The sequence below is a fragment of the Hylobates moloch genome, unplaced genomic scaffold (genome assembly GCF_009828535.3).
Source record: "Hylobates moloch isolate HMO894 unplaced genomic scaffold, HMol_V3 SCAFFOLD_9, whole genome shotgun sequence".
NCBI lineage: Eukaryota > Metazoa > Chordata > Mammalia > Primates > Hylobatidae > Hylobates > Hylobates moloch.
Window position 1 is genome coordinate 21396206 of NW_026652284.1, and position 20606 is coordinate 21416811.

The following is a 20606-nucleotide window of genomic DNA, read 5'->3' on the forward strand; positions in this document are numbered from 1 at the left end:
CTCAGGGGTGTCCAATCTTTTGGCCTCCCTCAGTCACATTGGAAGAAGAAGAATTGTCTTGGGCCACACATAAAATACACTAACACTAATGATAGCTGATGAGCTTTAAAAGAAAAAAATAGAAAAGAAAATTCAGTGTTTTGAGAAAGTTTATGAATTTGCGTTGGGCCGCATTCAAAGCTGTCCTGGGCCACGAGTTGGACAAGCTTGGTTTAGCTATTCTAAAGCTATCCCAGTGCCCTCGGCTGAATTCTAGGACTAACAGGAGATTAGCTGTACTGGAGCCAAGTTTCCATTGGTGAAGACCAACAAATCAGCAGCCAGTTCATTGGCATAATTATTTCTCTTGAGTTGCCGCCACCCCCACCCCTGTTCCCCAGGGTTGAACCATTAGGGCTCTTCTCTGCCACCACCTTCCAGAGCCCCAGGCTCCAGAGCATTAAAGTCCAACCATTTGTTTCTCCTCACCCTGCCAGCTGCAAAGGTCGCATCAGCTTAGGGAGAAAATAGCCCCTGGAGGGGGCCTTTATAGTGCATACTCTGGGTATGCCTGTGACTGGACTCTTGCCTCACTCTCACTGTGCCTCATTCTTCATCCTGTCTAATGAAGAGATCTCCAGCTCACATTCTTCATGGATTGTGGTAAGGATGAAATGAGAAGAGTGGTTTAAGAACTGCCAAGTGGCCAGGATACCTGTAGGATGCCCAGTCTCAGGCTTTGTCACTCTTATCCAGTGTGGTATCATCAGAAACCTGAAAAAAGCTAACATTAACAATGGTTCCTTAAGATTCTTTGGCCAGGCACAGTGGCTTACGCCTATAATTCCAACACTTTGAGAGGCTGAGGCAGGTGGATCATTTGAGGCCAGGAGCTCAAGACCAGCCTGGCCAAACGGTGAAACCCCTTCTCTACTAAAATACAAAAAATTTGCTGGGCATGGTAGCACACACCTGTAATCCCAGTTACTCAGAAGGCTGAGGCATGAGAATCATTTGAACCCGGGAGGCAGAGGTTGCAGTGAGCTGAGATTGTGCCATTGCACTCTAGCTTGGGTGACAGAACAAGACTGTGTCTCTTAGAAAAAAAAAAATTCTTTGACCTTTTACGTATTTAAAAAACACATTATAGGACTGGGCGTGGTGGCTCACGCCTGTAATCCCAGCACTTTGGGAGGCCAAGGCGGGCAGATCACGAGGTCAAGAGATCGAGACCATTCTGGCTAACATGGTGAAACCCCATCTCTACTAAAAATACAAAAAATTAGCTGGGCATGGTGGCGGGCGCCTGTAGTCCCAGCTACTCAGGAAGCTGAGGCAGGAGAATGGCGTGAACCCAGGAGGCAGAGCTTGCAGCGAGCCGAGATGGTGCCACTGCACTCCAGCCTGGGCGACAGAGCGAGACTCTGTCTCAAAAAAAAAAAAAACACACACACACACACATTATGACAATTTGTTTCCTAAAATACGTTTAAGTTACATTAGCAACAGTTTCCTTTTTGTGGAGATTAAATTTATTTCAATACTGGGTTTTTTTCTTTGTTTAAATTAATGGGACACTCCTCATCCTTCTCATTCGTTTTAGAAGGCAGCACTGATCTCACTTATCAGATAGAGTTGTGGTACCTTTATGTCAAGCCCTATAAGATTTCTTTCCTATTTCCCAAATGGAATGATGTAGGTTAGAATAAGTATTTAAGAATTCTAAGGACCTTGCATTGTAGCCCTGTTTTGTTGTGATAGCAGTTTTGAGGAGCCAAAAAAGGGTACATGTGATGTAGACATAAACTACATTACTATTTGGAATGGTAAATTTGTACTTTTCCTTCTTAGATGGTAAGTTTGAAAGAGAAAATTAAAGAACTCCATCAGCAATACAAAGAAGCATCTGAAGTAAAGCCACCCAGAGATATTACTGCCGAGTTCTTAGTGAAAAGCAAACACAGGGATCTGACCGCCCTATGCAAGGTGTGGTATACATACATGCCTAACTGGTTTTACTTGGAATGCTAAGAAATAGCACAGATCTGGGGAATTTTGGAAAAGAGAGCCACTAGCCAATCACAAGTGCCTTCAGTGCAATGAAGACGATTCGGTACATAAGGAGCCATGGGGATTTAATGGGTTAGTTCGGTTTAAGACCTGCTTGTCCTGCAGAATTCTTATCCTGTCTTAATAATCTCATCATTTTATCTTAAATCTCAGTTTAGCCCTAACAGTTTAGAGTAAGAGTATTAAACATGGACTTCAGAGTCATTTGGGGTCAAACTGTCTGATTCAAATCCCTAACTTGGAATCTTGAGCCATGTGACCTTGGACTCCTTAATTGCCTGATCTGTAACATGGTCTTAACACCTACCTTGTAGGGTAATTGTGAAGCTTAAATAAAATTATGTATAAAGTGCTTACCCAGTGCCAGGGACATGGCATGCTTATGAAATGGTGCTTGCTATGATTTTTCATCCCCACTTTGTAGCACACTAGTATGTTTCTTCCATTATTTTCTCCTGTGTGCTCCTTGCCTCCCCCTAATATTCCAGGCCCCCAACTGTAACTTGTCTCCAAAAACAAAAATCTCTCAGCTCTATCTAACCCCAGCCTAAAATTGAGCCACACTTCCTATACATGATCTGAAGGGGAAATATCCAGACCTTATACTTTGTGGCATAAGAAACTAGGTGGATATCTGACCCTTCAGGGTAACTCAGATTCACTTAATTTTTATCAGGAATATGATGAATTAGCTGAAACACAAGGAAAGCTAGAAGAAAAACTTCAAGAATTGGAAGCAAATCCCCCGAGGTAAGGAAAACACAGAAGTTCAGAGGGATAGCTTTTACTGTTCTTTCAGTTTGATTTAGAAGGAAAATTCTAAATCATAGTGAGCTTTTATTTATGTTCAGTGAGTGGTTTAAATTGTTAAATAAATGAATGTGTGACTACTTTTGAGGTTTCTAAATCCCCTGCTCCTGTATTTTAATGTGTCCTAGATACCTAAACAGATTGTTTCTAAAGAGAGAGCCTTTCTCCATAAGATCTGATATTTGGATAAAGATGTAATCGATGGAAATTATCTTTCTTGAGGGGGTAGAAGGTGCCGTTACTTTACACTTCCATAATTTTGGGAACTGGGGGGTATTATACTTTATTTCCACTGGGTTTTTGACAGTGAATGCTGATGAAATGTTTTCACTTGCATCCAGCCTCCACGTAAATCTGTTTTGTTCTGTATTCAAGGATGCTGCCCATCTTATCTTTTTTTGAGATGGAGTCTCGCTCTTGTCGCCCAGGCTGGAGTGCAATGATGTGATCTCAGCTCACTGCAACCTCCACCTCCTGGGTTCAAGCGATTCTCTTGCCTCAGCCTCCTGAGTAGCTGGGATTACAGGTGCCCACCACCATGCCCAGCTAATTTTTATGTTTTTAGATGGGGTTTCACCTGTTGGCCAGGCCGATCTCGAACTCCTGACCTCAGGTGATCCACCTGCCTCGACCTCCCAAAGTGCTGGGATTACAGGCATGAGCCACAGCGTCCGGCCTGCCCATCCTTTCTATAGAGTCTATGCTGTGTGTAAAATATAAGACATTTTTTACAACTAATAAGCTTTTATGATATAAGGTGATTTCATATGAAGCATTCTTTTTTTTTTTTTTTTTTTTTCCAGACAAATGAGGCCTACATGTAATTTGCTTTATGTAGTGAGCTTGGCACTGCTCTAGACATCAGAGATAAAGAGGTTAATAAGACAGATAAGATGCTACTTTTTGATTTGTAATTTCTTCATATAAGGCACAGCCCTGGCTTAGGTTCCGACACAGTTATTGAGATCACCTGCATCACACTGAAAGAACTAGTGATATCTTTTAATAATCTTGTACTCCTTTGTTCTTTTGCAGTGATGTATATCTCTCATCAAGAGACAGACAAATACTTGATTGGCATTTTGCAAATCTCGAATTTGCTAATGCCACACCTCTCTCAACTCTCTCCCTTAAGCACTGGGATCAGGTAAGTTTCCCTTATTGTTTATTTTATTGCACATGTCTTTGAGAGGGATTGTAAGAGAAACAGTTAATTTTGTATGTGTGTTTTTAAACAGCTTTAGTAAGAGACATCATTTACATACAGTGAAATTCACCTATTTTAAGTGAACAGTTTATTAGATTTGCCAGACTTCAGTCATAAGCCCCCACACAATCAGAATATAGAACATTCCCATCATCCTGAAATGTTTTCTCATGCCCCTTTGTAGTTAATCCCCTGTGCTCTGGCTCCTGGCCCTGGACAACCACTGATTTGCTTTATCACTGTAATTTTGTTTATTCTACAGTTTCATATAAAGTGAATCATGCAGTACATAGCTTTTTGTGTGTGATGTATTTCACTTAGTATAGTTTTTGAGATGTGCATAAAGTTTTTGAGATTCATCTTCTTTGCCTATATCAGTAGTTTGTTCCTTTTTATTATTTAGTAGAATTACATTGTGTGGATGTACCACAGATCGTTTATCCATTCACTGGTGCCTTAACGGGCATTTGGGTTGTTTCTGTTTTTTGACTGCTAGTGAATGAAGCTGCTTAAGAATGTTCATGTCTTTCTCTTGAGTAAATATCTATGAATGGAATTGCTGGGTACTATGGAAAGTGGATTTTTAACTTTATAAATCAACTTCCAAACTATTTTCCAAATTGCCTTCCCATCAGCAATGTATGAAAATTCCATTTTCTCCAAATCCTCACCAATCTTGGTAATGCCAGTTTTTAAAATGTCAGCCATTCTAATAGGTATAGTAGTATTTGCATTTCCCTGATGACTAGTGATGTAGAGCAACTCTTCTTGAGCTTATGAGCCATTCATGTCATCTTTGAGTAAATGTCTGCTCAGATCTTTTGCCTATTAAAAAAGTCTGACTGTCTGCTTGTTGATGAGTTTAAAGTTTATGTTCTTTAAATTCTAGGCAGAAGTCCTTTGTCAGATTTATGTTTTACAAATATTTATTTCCTTCTCATCTGTGGCTTGTCTTTAATTTTCTAAATCTGTCTCAAAATGTAAAAGATTTTACTTTAGTTTTTTTCTTTTGAGACAAGGTCTTGCTTTGTTGCCCAGGCTGGAGTGGTGTGATCATGGCTCCCTTGCAGCCTTCACCTCCTGGACTCAAGTGATCTTCCTGCCTTGGACTCCCATTCCTATTTATAAAATTTTTCTTTTAAACTATGTTCTTTTTCTATCTTGAAAAAAATCTTTGTCTTACCTGAGGTCACAAAGATATTATCCTGTGTTCTCCTGCAGAAATTTTATGGATTTAGCTCTTATGTTTAGGTCTATACTCCATTTTGTGTTAATTTTTGTGTATAAGGAAAGGTAAGTGAAGGGTTCATGTTTTTCCATATAGTTATGTAATTATTATTCCAGCACCATCCTTTTCTTCATTTGTCTTGGCACCTTTGTTGAAAATTAATTGGCACGTAAGCATGAGTATTTAACGTTGTCTTTTCTGTTAATTTATCTGTCTATCCATATGCCACTATCATACTGTCTTGTAAGTTCTCCAACTTTGTTCATTTTTGAAATTGTTTTGGCTATTTTAAGGTACGTATTTCCATAACAGTTTTAGAATCAACTTATCAATTTCTACAAAAATCACCTTCTGGGATTTTGATTAGGAGTGCATTAAATTTCTAGATCAATTTAGAGTGAATTGCCATCTTGACAATATTGAATATTCTTATCCTTAAATACAGTATACTTCTCCAAAAATGGTTTTCTTTCATTTATGTCAGTGATGTTTTATAATTCTCAGTGGGCAGGGCTATACCATCTTTTCTTAAATTTCAGTGTGATTTACTCTTCAAGTGAGAAATCACAGGGCTTCTTGGACCAATCTCTAAATCTGAGACTTTGGCCAGAATTAAGACTGTATAGGCTGGGTATGGTGGCTCACGCCTTTTTAAACCCAGCACTTTGGGAGGCCAGGGCGGGCGGAGCAATTGAGTCAGGAGTTCAAGAACAGCCTGGCCCCGTCTCTACTAAAAATACAAAAATTAGCCGGGCATGGTGGCAGGCACCTGTAATCCCAGCTACTTGGGAGGCTGAGGCATGAGAATTGCTTGAACCCAGGAGGCAGAGGCTGCAGTGAGTGGAGATTGCGCCATTGCACTCCAGCCTGGGCAACAGAGCAAGACTCCATCTCAAAAAAAAAAAATGTATAGAAGTACATTATTAAATTTTTACTTACATATTTTAGTTTACATTATACATTTTCCTAGTAAAAGTTATTTTGACAGGCCGGGCGTGGTGGCTCATGCCTGTAATCCCAGCACTTTGGGAGGCCAAGGCAGGCAGATCACCTCGAGTCAGGAGTTCGAGACCAGCCTGGCCAACATGGTGAAACCCCCTCTCTACTAAAAATACAAAATTAGCCCGGCGTGGTGGTACATGCCTGTAGTCTCAGCTACTTGGGAGACTGAGGCAAGAGAATCGCTTGAACCCGGGAGGCGGAGGTTGCAGTGAGCCAAGATCACGCCACTGCACTCCAGCCTGGGCAATAAGAGCAAAACTCCATCTCAAAAAAAAAAAAATAATTTTGACTTCTTAATCTTTAGATTATAATCTGATATTTTTAGTATTTGAAGAGTTGGACTTGTTAGAGGTAAAGTCTTGCAGAACTACCAGTTCCTTTATGGTTTTTCATGTAAATACTAAATTAGGCCCTTCTATTCATTGATTTATCATTTGATGTTTCAATATGTGTCCATTTGTAATAGTATTAAATTTTAAATGAGTGATTTCAACTGAAGTAGAGTGTTGCTGCCAGCCCAGTATTTTGATCTAATTTCCTCAAGAATTTCATGAAATTAGAAATCCTTACTAGTTTACAAAAAAAATGTTACATAGAAAAATTTTCAGTAAATTCAAAGAAGTAAGATCATTTTGGAGATCTTTAAATTCCAAGTCAATTCCTGACTTTTTTTTACTGTATGGACTGTCTTGGGCCACTCTTTATGGTCCTAGATTACCTTCATCTAGTTTGACTGACTTAGTTTTGGAAATTTTCCTCAACTTAAAACCTGTAAATTTAAAGAATAAAAACTGATTTTGCTCTCAGGTAAAAGAAAATGTAATCAGGACCGTGACCCTGATATCCTTCAAGTCTGTAATGTATTCAAAAGTCAGATAAATAAACTTGAATGATGTTTAATCATCTGAATTTCCTGGATCATCATTCCCCCTACCACCTCCCTACCCTAACCAGCATAGAAGATCCGGACTTAGTGGTATTGGACTGGGATGAAAAAAACTATCCAGGGAAGGCCGAGCATGGTGGCTCATGCCTGTAATACCAGCACTTTAGGGGGCTGAGGTGGGTGGGTCAGGAGTTTGAGACCAGCCTAGCCAACGTGGTGAAACCCCGTCTCTACTAAAAATACAAAAACTAGCTGGGTGTGGTGGTGCATGCGTGTAATCCCAGCAGTTACTTGGGAGGCTGAGGCAAGAGAATCACTTGAACCCAGGAGTCCAAGGTTGTAATGAGCTGAGATCATGCCACTGCACTCCAGCCTGGATGACAAAGCAAGATTCTGTATCAAAAAAAAAATCCAGGGAAGAAAGAAACTTCCCTAATCTTACTACCCAAAGATTTAGGGACATTTGGTGTTTTCTCTTTTTCCTTCAGTTTCCTTCGATAACTGTAGCTAAATAGTGATTTGTTCTTTAGTTTGCCTTAAAATATTGACTGTTTCCACAAGCTTGTGTTTTCATTGTTGTTGTACAGAACTAGGTGCAAATGACACAGATGAAGAAAAGGTTGGAAATATGTTCTTTTCTCTCCTCTTTAGGATGATGACTTTGAGTTCACTGGCAGCCACCTGACAGTAAGGAATGGCTACTCATGTGTGCCTGTGGCTTTAGCAGAAGGCCTAGACATTAAACTGAATACAGCAGTGCGACAGGTTCGCTACACGGCTTCAGGTATGTCACTGCTTTACAAAAGGTAAGAGAGAACTCTCCTGAAACAGGACTGATCTTTTGCTAGGTACGACCTATCAGGTACATTTCCTGATAGAGTGTTTATGACACCATAGGTAAAAATTGGCATTTATAGACAATCGAGCCTATAGAGTCTTTGGTGGTTCTAACCCTATCATTTTATAAACTGGGAAATTGAAGCAAGTTTTAGAGTTTCCAATTTGTGCGTGAGCTAGTTGGCTATTACTGGTTGAGCATCCCTAATCTGAAAATCTGAAATCTCTAATGCCCCAGTGAGCATTTCCTTTGAGCACCATGTCAGTGCTCAAAAAGTTTTCCATTTTGGTGACCCAGTGAGTTTGGATCTAGTTTTGTTAAGTATATTCATAAATACCAGGATTTTGGCCCCTGGGCTCCACTAGGACCCACTCCTTATATTTCACCATCCGCATTTTGGTCTTTGGATTCATTTTGGCTTTTTCTATGCATTTGGGCTAATTCACTTACGTTTGGTTCCTAGTTCTGGAGCAGTCCTGCTAATCAGTTGACTACTTCAGAGATAGAGTTTCCCTGTGCTTGCTATAGGGATAGGCTCAATGCTCATCATTATTGCTGGTTTCAGACTACATTTAATGTAAAGTGCAGACAACTGTTGGGTTTTGAACTCCTCGAATAGCTAGTCATCTCCCTCTCCGAGAACCCATGTATGACTATGTAGGCATGAGAAATGGAGACATAGCCATCAGTCTCACCCTGTGCTGCCCCTTTCCTTGGAGTTACTGAGATCACCACAGATGTTTTGGTTTTTTTCTAACAATCAGTGAAACAGTTTTCCGTTTAATGTTCCCATCAGAGGCAGCTTGTAGTTGACAGTGCTGAGAAGATCTGCAGCCTTGAGCCTTTTGCAGGCAGGCAGAGAACAGTGAGAATAGATGTGCCATTTTCTCGAGTTCAGCAGCCACAGAAAATGATCATGTACTGAGTTTTCATATTTATTTTGAGATATATATATATATTTCAAAGTATATGTAGTGTATAAACAGACATTCATTAAAAAACAAACGAGGAAAACGATGTTAACATAATTTCAGTACCCTCTCCGAGGTCAGCTTTGAGCTCATTCATACTCTGACAAGCTGAGGATCACTGTGCATTCTCAAGCATAGCAGGCTCCACAGTTGTAGGATGCATCCCCCAGATCTGCATCACAGCCTTCTTTTAGCATTCTTCTTTTGGTCGATAGTGAGCAGCTGACCACAGTCAGAAGACATTGGTTCTATTGGGATGAGCATTTTACTCTTTATTTTTGGTCTAAATGTACTTACCTTGAGTAAGTGGTGTAAGGTCCTTTCATTAGTCTAGATTACCAGTGTATCGGGAGGGTAGCGTGGGGATGACAATCGAGGATTCTGAAGTTGACTACAAGGGTTTGAATCCTGGCACTTACTACCTGTGTAGCCTTAGATGAGTTATTTCACCTCTACCTCAGTTTTCTTATGTGAAACATGAAGGTAATGAAAATAGAAAAATGAGAATTGAGAAATGGATGTCCATCTGTTGTACACTAAATGTTCAGTGTCCTTATCAGTGCCATATTCATCACCACTAGTCTTTTCCCACCCAAACTCTGCAGGATGTGAAGTGATAGCTGTGAACACCCGCTCCACGAGTCAAACCTTTATTTATAAATGCGATGCAGTTCTCTGTACCCTTCCCCTGGGTGTGCTGAAGCAGCAGCCACCAGCTGTTCAGTTTGTGCCACCTCTCCCTGAGTGGAAAACATCTGCAGTCCAAAGGATGGGATTTGGCAACCTTAACAAGGTAGCTTGCCCTAGACACTCCTGTCTACACATCTAATGTACAAATAGCTGTCTTAGTTGTTTATTTGGTGAGGAGGTGGCCTTGCATTTTTGGGCATTTGGCTATGCTCTCAATTGTGACATCAGGGCTGAGGCATGTCAGTTGATTCTCTTCAGTGCCTAAGTCTATCATCATCAAGTGTCTGTTCATACGGACTTAGTCTTATGGGGTCATTGCACAAACTCAAGCCTATAAAAAAGGGATCCTAAATGTCATCCTAAATAATAAGGATTTCTGGGCTTATTTTGAAAGCAGATTAGAAGAGACTTTAAGGAAGTCTGTTGAAGCCAGTATTACCTGGCCCCTGTCACTGGCTCATGTGCTTCTTTCTTATGGTAGGTGGTGTTGTGTTTTGACCGGGTGTTCTGGGATCCAAGTGTCAATTTGTTCGGGCATGTTGGCAGTACAACTGCCAGCAGGGGTGAGCTCTTCCTCTTCTGGAACCTCTATAAAGGTAAGTGCCTTCTAATTTTAATCTTTTCCATATCCTTACAGGAATATAGAATCTGAAATATTTTGGGTTTTCTCAATATATATGCCTTAATTTCTCTCTTTATTAACTCAACAAACAATTCCTGAAATATCTTTTAGGTACTGGGGTATAAAAATACCTGCCTTCAAGGAGCTCCCAACTTAGTGGGGATACAGTAAGCGGGGAACAGGGCAGTAGGTGGCGTGATGGGCTGATCGCCCAGGTTACTGGAAGTCCACTCAGACTGGAGGGATAGGCCCAGGGAGGCTTCCTACCAGGGGAACCTTGCGTTCCTCATTCTCAGACTGACTTGCCCCTGATTCTTTGATTACTTCCCTTACTATGTATTTATGAAATTCCTACCTCCTGTTCAGTTATTTTCTTTTGTAATTGGACTTAACTCTATATAGACTTATTATATTTGTACCCCACCTCATTCCAAGAAAAGGCTGTAAAAATAAGACATTGGCCTTGTCAGTGCAGACACATCAGCTAACCGTTGGCTTGCTCCCCATTCCCAGTTCTTTCCATCACTCCTCACTGCCCAATGGTGAATGGTCTTTCACACCCCAGGGCCTCTAACTTCACAGAGGGGGAACTTGGCTCCTTGAGCACATTGCTTTCTGAGAGCAGCAGTGTGTCTTTTCCCTTCCCCATCCAGGCTGTCAAGTCCTGTCAGTGCCAGCCTTACAATCTCTTGCAAACCTATTTACTTTTTTCTATTGCCTACCTCCAAGCCATTCTTAACCTGTTGGCTGGACGGTTACCAATAGCTACTACTGCTATTCCTGCTTCTTTTAGCAACTTTCTACTGCTGAAGGAAAATGTTCGAACTCCTTATCTTGGCCCATGCTGAGGTTCTTCATTATCTAGCTCATCTATACTTCTTGTCCATCCCCAGGTTCCAGGCACATTTAGCTGTTCTCACATCCTGGAAGGCACCATGCTGCCTTCTGCTTCAGAGCCTCTGCATGTACTGTGGTCTAGGCCTGGGGGGGCTGCTTCTCCCACCCCCTTGACCCCCCTTCCTTCCCAGCCTGTCTTATTCAGCATTCAGGTCTTGACGTAAATGCGGTATTTCAAAGAAGACTTCCAGGACACACATATCTCCACTGCCCCAAATGTAAATTAAATACCCCCTATTCTTTTCCGTCTAGCCTACGTTTTTCTTCATAGCTTTTAAGTTAGTAATTGTGTAATTTTGCATCTGTTGCTCTATTGGAGTACATAGTTTATATCATTTTTTTATCACCCTTTTCTAGTACTGTGCCTACCACCTAAGTCTGTTGCATAATTACTCACCATATAGGTGACTGAAGACAGTCCTGGGCTTGGAGGGGCCTGGGATGGCTAAAAGGGATGTAGTCATTGTCATGGAGCTATCTAAGGTAGTCAGGGTTAAGAATTCTGTGCCAGAGTAAAGGGATGCTTAATAATTCCTTTTTATTAGCAAGATCTGAAATTGTATCTTCAGAACTGCTGTATTTTGCCAAGTTAGAAGCAGTGAGGTGCCTGAGAATCTTACTTCACTCTCTAGTCTGCCGGCTCCTACTGGCTGGTTTCTGGCGACAAGAGTTCTGTATGCTGTTTCAGAAACATAAGCTGTCTCTCTGCATTTGAATGGTGCTGCGTGTGTCTTGCCATTAGATTTCAGAGCACCAGGAATAAGGTGGGGCCTGATAAGGAAGTTTTTGAGGAAAGTCTGTAGGAAAACCCTAGAATTATCCTTTCTGTTTCCGCAGCTCCAATACTGTTGGCACTAGTGGCAGGAGAAGCTGCTGGTATCATGGAAAACATAAGTGACGATGTGATTGTTGGCCGATGCCTGGCCATTCTCAAAGGGATTTTTGGTAGCAGTGCAGTACCTCAGGTAAGTAGGTAGGTGGGGCAAGGAGGAATCTAGGGTTCAAACTCAACCAGGGTTTGATGTATTTGCAGCATGTTCTTGGTCAGGACAGTTTAAGCTAGAATTGAGGTGTGTGCTTTTACATGAATATTAATGTTTGGAGTTCATGGCCTAAGCATGGGGTTCAGAAAAGCCCCCTAGAACAAGAGCTGGGGAATCTGAAGGCTGTTAGCTGCATTTCTCCTCTGGCTTTAGAGTCACACCGTATCCCTGACATTTTAGACAGAATGGCCAAACTCCAGTGAGTATCTCCGGGAAGTTTTCAGAGAACCTCTTGGTACTTCTTCCTGTTCTTTGAAATACTTTAACCCTTTAGGATTCCTTTGAAGGGAAGCATATTGTGAATTTATAAAAGAGAATAAAGGCCAAGCCCTGTGTAGATCTCTGGATTCATAGACAGGAAGGCAACATGGAGGGGCATCCTTCCTGTCTGAAGTCCTTTTGTCCATGTCTATTTTAAAGCAGGCATTCATCACTTGATCACTGGCTCTCACGTTGCCCCTCTTTCTCTTCACTTGCATCCCCACCCACCACTGCTTTTCCACCTTTCAAGGATTGATTTGTCCTTCGTGTCTCGTAATGACTTTTGCTCCTGGTTTTTCTTTTAGCCCAAGGAAACTGTGGTGTCTCGTTGGCGTGCTGATCCCTGGGCCCGGGGCTCTTATTCCTATGTTGCTGCAGGATCATCTGGAAATGACTATGATTTAATGGCTCAGCCAATCACTCCTGGCCCCTCGATTCCAGGTGCCCCACAGGTGAGAAACTGGCAAACTATCTGGGCTTATTTGGGAAGAGGCCAGGATCTCATGATGTCCCTGATTTTTTTTTTTTTTTTTCAGATTTTAGTCATTCTATCTTCGGACCCTTTCAGATAACCAAGAGCAGAGTTAAAAAGGATGGGCAGCATTTCTGATTTCTCATAATTTGGTTTTGTAAATCTAGGCAGTCTACATTCAGAATGGAGGAGTCCAGAGTATAAGTCAAATAACATTTTTCCTTATTCAGGTTTTCTCCCTAAAAAACAAAACCATTTTTAATTGCACTTCCATTTTGTAATGGCTCATAGGATTGCTGTAAGGTCTCAATTACTAGGGGCTTCCAGGGCATTTCTGAGAAATAACCCTGGGTCCTCATCTAGACCCTTATGCCAGACCCCACTCCAAAGAGCAGTAAGAATTCCTCAGTGTCATAGCCCAGACCTGCTCTGAGCTGCGAGGCTGAAGTGTCCCTGATCACCAAATGTCCTGTGCTTCTGGGTAGCGAGGCTCCCTCCCAGAAGGTAGTTATACACGAGGGAAGGACGCTCTAGAATTGGGTATCTAAACTGATGAGAACACATGTTAAGCATCACTTTAGGACTGAGGCTAGGTAGAGTTTTATTGTCTCATTTCTACTTGTCAATTCTGGGAAAGTGCCTACTGATAAGGGAGACTCTTCCCTTATCAGATAGAATGAATAGTAATTGGGGGGTCAGCCTTTAAAAGGTCAACAGGAATTTAGCAATTTAAGTACAAGAATAAAGGTGTATGTGCAGCCTGCCAATTTTCTCTTTTTCCCCTAAAATAGCCGATTCCACGACTCTTCTTTGCGGGAGAACATACGATCCGTAACTACCCAGCCACAGTGCATGGTGCTCTCCTGAGTGGGCTGCGAGAAGCAGGAAGAATTGCAGACCAGTTTTTGGGGGCCATGTATACGCTGCCTCGCCAGGCCACACCAGGTGTTCCTGCACAGCAGTCCCCAAGCATGTGAGACAGATACATTCTAAGGGAAGAGGCCCATGTGCCTGTTTCTGCCGTGTAAGGAAGGCTCTTCTAGCAATACTAGATCCCACTGAGAAAATCCACCCTGGCATCTGGGCTCCTGATCGGCTGATGGAGCTCCTGATTTGACAAAAGAGCCTGCCTCCTTTGAATGACGTAGAGCACAGGGAGGAACTTGTCCATTAGTCTGGAATTATGTTCTTCATAAAGACTGAGGCAAGTGAATGCTGTGAAGTAACATCTTAGTCCCTTGGTGTGTGGTTTTGTTTTTTTTTTTTTTATATATATTTTGAGAATAAAACTTCATATAAAATTGGCCCTCTCTTTTGTTCCTTTAGGTTGGAGTTACATACAAGATGGGGGCGTTACTCCTTTGGAAATGCCAAGTTTATCCTATGGCAATAGTAATACGTGTTTTCTCCATGTTTAAATAAGGAAGATGTTTATATAAAAGAGAAAAATGGTTTGATCAGGTCAGAAGATAAGGTAGGGGGGCGGTCCTGTAGAAGCAGTGGATTTCCTGGTCAGTGGGACTAGACTTCCTCACTTGGGTGGGGGTGGAGTGTGGTGGTGTGCCAAGAACATGGTTATTAGGAAACTTTGGATGCACTTTCAAGATAAAACACAAGAACTGAAACAAAAAGTCTGAGCCTTTGGGAGACCAGTCTGCCTTTATTCCTGATTCCCTCCATGGGTATGTGCTAAAACTTCCCAATTCTGCTAAAGATGGTGGTGTACATTTTGGGAAGCGCACTACATAGGATCAAGGGCTTAGGTAACAGCTGGTTTAACATATTGCCACAAACTTAGTGGCTCTTAAATCTATTCGAAAGTTCTGGATGCTTAAAGTCTAAAATGGGTCTACAGGGCTGCATTCATTATAGAGGCTCTCAGAGCAGGGAGGATCAGTTCATTTCCTTGCTCTTTTCAGCTTCTAGGAGTGGGAAGGCTCGTGGCTCCTTCCTCCATCCTCAGAGCACATAACTCCAGTTTCTGCTTCCATCATCACATTGCCTTCTCCTGTAGTCAAATCTTTTGTCTCTCTCTTGAAAGGATATTACCTGTGATTACATTTAAGGCCCACCTGGATCATCTAGGATGCTGTCCCTCATCCCAGAATCCTTACCTGCAAAGTCCCTTTTGCCAGATAAGATAAAAACATGTTACATGCTGGTTCCTTCCCAGGGGCTCCTGACAGATAAACTCTGTTACTACAAATCCAAGTAATGTCCCTTAAATATGGTTTTATTCTTACTATGAGTTAAGGGACATTATATATATATTGGTGATCTGACTGGAAGATGAAAACAGAGAAAGCTTTTCCACCCCCAGTCTTAGAATTCGTGGCAGTAATGGAAAGAATCTGCATACCAGGATCAGGGCAGTTAATGGCAGTATCAGTAATTGGTTAGGTAAAATACCCAATTTTAAGTATTATACAATGAAATATACTAGAGCTGCGCCAATGCTGCGCCAATGCATAGAAGACAGATACACAGGGATGACACTGACAAAACTGGCATCACAGACTCGCACAGAGTATACGGAAACGAGGGAGCTTTATTGGTTACATATTGTACTGCAGAGCCAACAGAGAGCATTCACGCCAGAGGATACATGCAGACAGGCAGCTCCAACGATACACATGCACCCAAGGAGCCCTGAGCCACTGCTTTGCCCTGGTTTCCAGCAACAGGTTCCGGCCTCCTTGGTCCCATGCTTGGAGCAGGAATGTAGAAGCTGCTGCACCTAGACTCCAAGGGGCAGGGGTGAGACCAGAGCACCTGCCTGAGCAAGTAGGTGTGGACCAACAGACTGCCCCCAACAAAGGGGCCTATAATGCAATAACAGTTTATTTGAGGGCCGCTTTCTTAGCCCTCTCAATCTTTAAAATACAAAAAAATAGACTTTTTATTTTCTTAAAAATACATTCCATTCAGTATATGTTCTGAGCTGGGAAGCAGCAGGAAAATAGGGCCCCTTTCCTATGATCTTGGTTGTGAGGCTTTGAGGAGAACCCTGTTCCCCACTCGGGGTATTCAAAAAATAATCCCTAAAAGCAGCTCTTTCCAAAGCAATCTTGTCAGAGAAATAACAAAACCTCATAACAAGGTAGCCAGGGACCCAGCCTCTGGGTCCCCATTCCTTTATTGGGAAGTGGTAGCACTTGGCACTGACCCACTAAATATAAAGAACTAAAACTGCCCCAGGACAACAAGTCCAAGAACACTATAGCGCCCCCTGCATCCCGAACACTCCAATGACGGGGGTTATTTATGTGCAAGCTTGCCTGCAGCTGAGGGTAGGGTGGCATCCTTGGCCCCACTGCAGATCCGTTTAACCCACACTATGACTCTTTCTCATTGCCACCCAAAAGCAAAAAACAGCCACAGCTTCTTCATCCACCTGCAGCTTTCTCTGGTTTAGTATCAGAGTGGCAAAAAAAGCAGCACGTGGAAGAGATCAGCTGCTGGTACTAAGCCAGCTCCACTTGCGCCAACCAAGCAGCTCTATTGCCAGGTCCTCCAACTCACTAGGAACCCTCCAACAACCATACACCTGCCAGTAAAATTAAGAGCCAAGCTGCGGAAGAAACTTGTCATAAAAGTGGGTTTGTTGACCGGGGCAGTGGGACTATTTGGCTTGATTAAACAAGTATTCAACTACCAGGTCTGCCCTCTACTTGGAGGCTTCCTCCAGGACCCCTGATCATGAGGCCTGGGTCCAAACAGTCACACCTCAGTTGCTTTTCAGAAACATGCCTCCCAACTTTGGGATTTGAGAGCCAGCCTTGCCAGCCATTTGAAGCCCAGAGAAATAGCCTCCAGCCTTTACTTGCTATATATACAATGTTATTTTCTGCAATGCTGAGGACATTTAAAAATAAAATCTATCTAGAAAGTGTGCAGATTAAAGAAACAAAATATCCTGAAATAACTGTTACAATCAAATCCTATTGCACTCAGATTTCAAGATGGCAGCCCCAGCAAAAGGGCATCACAGCTGTTCCTCTTCCACAGGACATTTTGAGTAGCAGCAGATGTTGGTACTGCTGAAGTGTGGAAAGATCCAGACTTTGGCACCAGGAGCTATAGCACCAGAATCCAGGGCTCCAACACCCAAAGACAAGAATTATTGGCGAGATCTTTTTAGGCATGGCTTGGCACCCTTCTGTTTCCATCAGCAGAGAAGAGCCACAGACTTAGTTTCCTAATACCTTTAGTTGACCACCACAGAGGCTGATTTTCTTTGAACTCTCAAGGTTGCCAACCAGTGAAGGACAATGGCAGGGAGGCTGCAAGTGAGGGATGGCAGCCTTGAGTGACCTAGTTTCTGGCCAGTGAGCCAGGAGAAGCAGCAGTAAGACACCTTGGAAATAGCATCTTGAGCATCAGAGGTGGGGATGTAGAGAGGAAAGGCAGGCCACATGACAATGCCTTTAGATTGGCAAAACTCTAGGAAGGAGAAGTATGAGCAATAGATTCCTGTCCCTGAAAGTAAGGTAGGTGCTCCCCAAGCCTCCTCACTGCCAAATCTGATGCAGACAAGGGCAGGATGAACACTGGTTCCCATGCTGAGTGAAGGCAGAGAAGACAAATTCCTCTGGAGGAAGTCTTGAGTCTTCCTCTTGCCAGGAAATTCATCGGAGATGCACAGGAACAGGAGATACACAGACTTGGGTACTTTCCGTAACACCTAGACTCCTAGAAAGCCAAGAGATGCTGTGTGGCACTGGGCAAGGCTGATGCCACAAAGAGCCTCAGAGACCATCCGATCTAATCCCTTCACACTTTGCAGATTGGGAAACAGGCCCAGGGAGCTTCCCTGAGCTCATCCCCATGAGATTAAAACATGGGGAAACTAAAAAACAAGGCCCAGAAAAACAATTGAGGGCAGGAGGGAAGAACCCACACAGATGATACCTTCCACGAGCAAAAATCATCCCATACTATTATAGACGGTGAAAACAGGAGAACCTTAGAATACCAGATTTGGTGCCCTTAGAGATCATCCATTTCAAAGAACTCATTTTACAGACAGGGAAACTGAGGCTCCAAGAAGACAATGACTCACCCAAGGTCACACGCAAGGAAGTAAAGCCATGGGGGAAAAATCCAGCTTACCAGACTGGTAGTTTAATATTCTCTCATTCTGAGGGCAATAGTGTCTGCTTCATAAAGGTAGCCTTTGAAAGAGGGTCCCTTCTTTGAATTGACAGAATGCTAAAAGGAAAAGCACTGTCAAGAATATACAACTCTTTTCAACTTCCCCATGTGACTGGTTTAAGGAACCTAACCAATTTATTTACGTGGCTTTCTGAAAAGTTTGCTGCATTCTGAACTACATAAAGCTGAGGCCCTCAATGCATATGTATTTATCACCTTTCCTCCAACGAAGTCGTCATGATCGTCGACTTGCAGAAATCCAGGGCCCACTTCTGTAGGAATGCATCAGCTTGGTAAAGTGCGATGCCTCCTCCATGGGGGATGGAGAAGGACGAACAGGAGGGAGTAGTCTCACAGTCCATGCCTCTCATGGAGCTATTGCTTGTGGAGTGACTTAAAGGGGAGTTACTTTGGGTCTACTTTCCCCCTTGCTGGGCACTTCCTAGAAGGCAGAGGATGCTGGGTCAGGCCCAGCTTAGCCTAGGGATTTTCCCAAGGTGGAAACAATGAAGTCAGCCTGAAGTCTCTAGCCACCGGAGAGAGAGCAGGCGATGCCAGCAGCATTACTGGTGCTCAGGAAAGGAGATGCATGAGGCTTGCACCTCCAGTTGCCTTTGAAAGGTGAGCAAAGAGAGCTGGGGTTGGGGAGGGATGATGTCATTCCAATGGGTATCCGCATGGGTATCTGCATGCTCTGCTTCCAGGAGACTAGTGAGCCAGGAGCCAGGTCAAACTTCAACCTAAAGGGTAGTCTCATAATCCCTCAGAGGCAGCACAGACCCCTTTCTGCTTTAAGTCTGAGGAAAAGAACTCCAAGGGGAAAGAAATGAAAGCCCCCTAGATGGAGCTGATGGCTGGTAAATCAAATGAGGAGTGAAGTGGATATAGCGAGGAGACTGAGAAACCAGAACATTAACCACACAGACAGAGGCTGCGCTAGGACCCAGAAACAACCCACCAAGGAGCCGAGAAGAATTTTTGACTCCTGCTGTGTGGTGGAGACCTTATCTTCCCCTGTTTGGGGGTGAGAATGGTCCAACTACTTGGTGGACAAGGACAAGGAGAGAGAGAGGACTCGTGCATTGGGGAAGGTTGGGCCTGGGTGACTGTCCAGCTTGTAGTCTCTGATTCCCTCTGGCCAAATGGCAAAAATTACCTGAGCCACAGCCCGGGTCTACCACAGTTTTCCAGCCAAGGCTTGTGTCTTGCCTGGTTAACTGGCCTTGGATCCTTCGTGGGGCAGGACGGTGGAATAGCTGAGAAGCAGGAGCAGAGGGCAGACAACAGACACCCAGCAGGCTCAGTTCTCCTCAGCACAGGGCCTGGTTGGCCGTAATCGTTCCTCAACCCGTACTCGCCCAGGCTCTGGCAGCCCCTGCTTCCCAGGCAGTTCAGACGGATCCAGGGAGTTGTGCAGTTGCCTGTAGACACTGAGTGTACAGTCTTCCCCTTCTTCCTCCTGTGCCAATAAATAACAAAAGTGAGCTGTGGAGGTCAGTAAAGTGAGGAACAAGACACCCTCACCTGCTACCACAGTGGGTCCTTTCCAACCTAGCAGAGGCAGATATAGCCCAGACAGGCCATAAGTTAACTGCAAACATATGCTTTTGCCTGAGTATGGGCCAATATGTAAATTCCTTGGAAATCGGGTAAGAAAGGTTAGCAGAGTAGAAAGAGCATTGGATTTAGAGACAGGAATCTTGGATTCAAGTCTTAGCTCTTCCAGTAATTCAGCTGGGTGACCTTGGGTAAGATATTTTGTGTTTCTGACCCTTAGCTTCTACATCTGAAAAATGGGGATAATATCTACCCTCAGGCAGATATTCAAGGGACTGAATGAGATAGTGGGTAGTGAAGTACTTTTGTCCAGTGTTAAGTACCCTGTAAAGAGTCACAGGGCTTTTCAGGCTAACAGAGTCATCTGCTTTTTTAAAGAAGGGAGCACTGTGTCCAGGTCCAAGAAGCTTTTCTTCATCACAGTTTCTCATCAAAAAGACACTCCCCGGGGCTTCTCCAGATGCTGTTCTGACACTCTGACCCTCACACTCACATAAGGCAGGTGGTTCTGGATTTATCAGAGCTGTAATGAGCCATACTGAACCAGCCCTGCCCTCAGACTGATGATATGAGACAGACAGCTGCCTGGGGGGGCAAAAGAAAGTGTCACTTGGAATTGGGTATAAGCTTATCTAAAATAGGCCCAGTGTAAGCCCCGGCTCTCCTCATCCCTGAGAGGCCAGCAGCCTGTGAAGATCTGCTAACTGAGGCGGCCAAGAACTTGCTGACCTGGATCCCCCTCACTGTGCCCTACAGAAAGGGCACCAGGCCTCCTCCTGTTGCCCAGAGCTCCCCATCAGCTGCAGCTGCTTCTTGTGCTTTTCATGTTGCTCTGAGGGCCTACAGGGAGCTCCTTTAGCTGCTCTGGCAAACCAAGGGAAGAGAAGACATATTCCCTTTTTGTGTCGCCTTCATATAT

At 43.3% G+C, this 20606-nt stretch overlaps 2 protein-coding genes across 9 annotated transcripts in view; one reads left to right on the forward strand and one right to left on the reverse strand.

The window, feature by feature from the left end:
* The window catches only part of KDM1A (lysine demethylase 1A), a 64388-nt gene extending 50108 nt beyond the window's left edge, over positions 1-14280 (forward strand). For both annotated transcript variants that reach the window (XM_032759246.2, XM_032759244.2), the window contains 9 exons: positions 1831-1965; positions 2726-2799; positions 3895-4006; positions 7834-7966; positions 9597-9784; positions 10163-10277; positions 12038-12165; positions 12810-12956; positions 13768-14280. In XM_032759246.2, coding sequence (XP_032615137.1) covers positions 1831-1965; positions 2726-2799; positions 3895-4006; positions 7834-7966; positions 9597-9784; positions 10163-10277; positions 12038-12165; positions 12810-12956; positions 13768-13953 — 1218 coding nt within the window. In that variant the 3' untranslated portion in view covers positions 13954-14280. The remainder of the gene's footprint in view (positions 1-1830; positions 1966-2725; positions 2800-3894; positions 4007-7833; positions 7967-9596; positions 9785-10162; positions 10278-12037; positions 12166-12809; positions 12957-13767) is intronic.
* Positions 14281-15504: 1224 nt separating this feature from the next.
* LUZP1 (leucine zipper protein 1) overlaps positions 15505-20606 on the reverse strand; it is a 91958-nt gene continuing 86856 nt past the window's right edge. For all 7 annotated transcript variants that reach the window (XM_032759240.2, XM_032759242.2, XM_032759238.2 and 4 more), the window contains one exon: positions 15505-19589. In XM_032759240.2, coding sequence (XP_032615131.1) covers positions 19431-19589 — 159 coding nt within the window. In that variant the 3' untranslated portion in view covers positions 15505-19430. The remainder of the gene's footprint in view (positions 19590-20606) is intronic.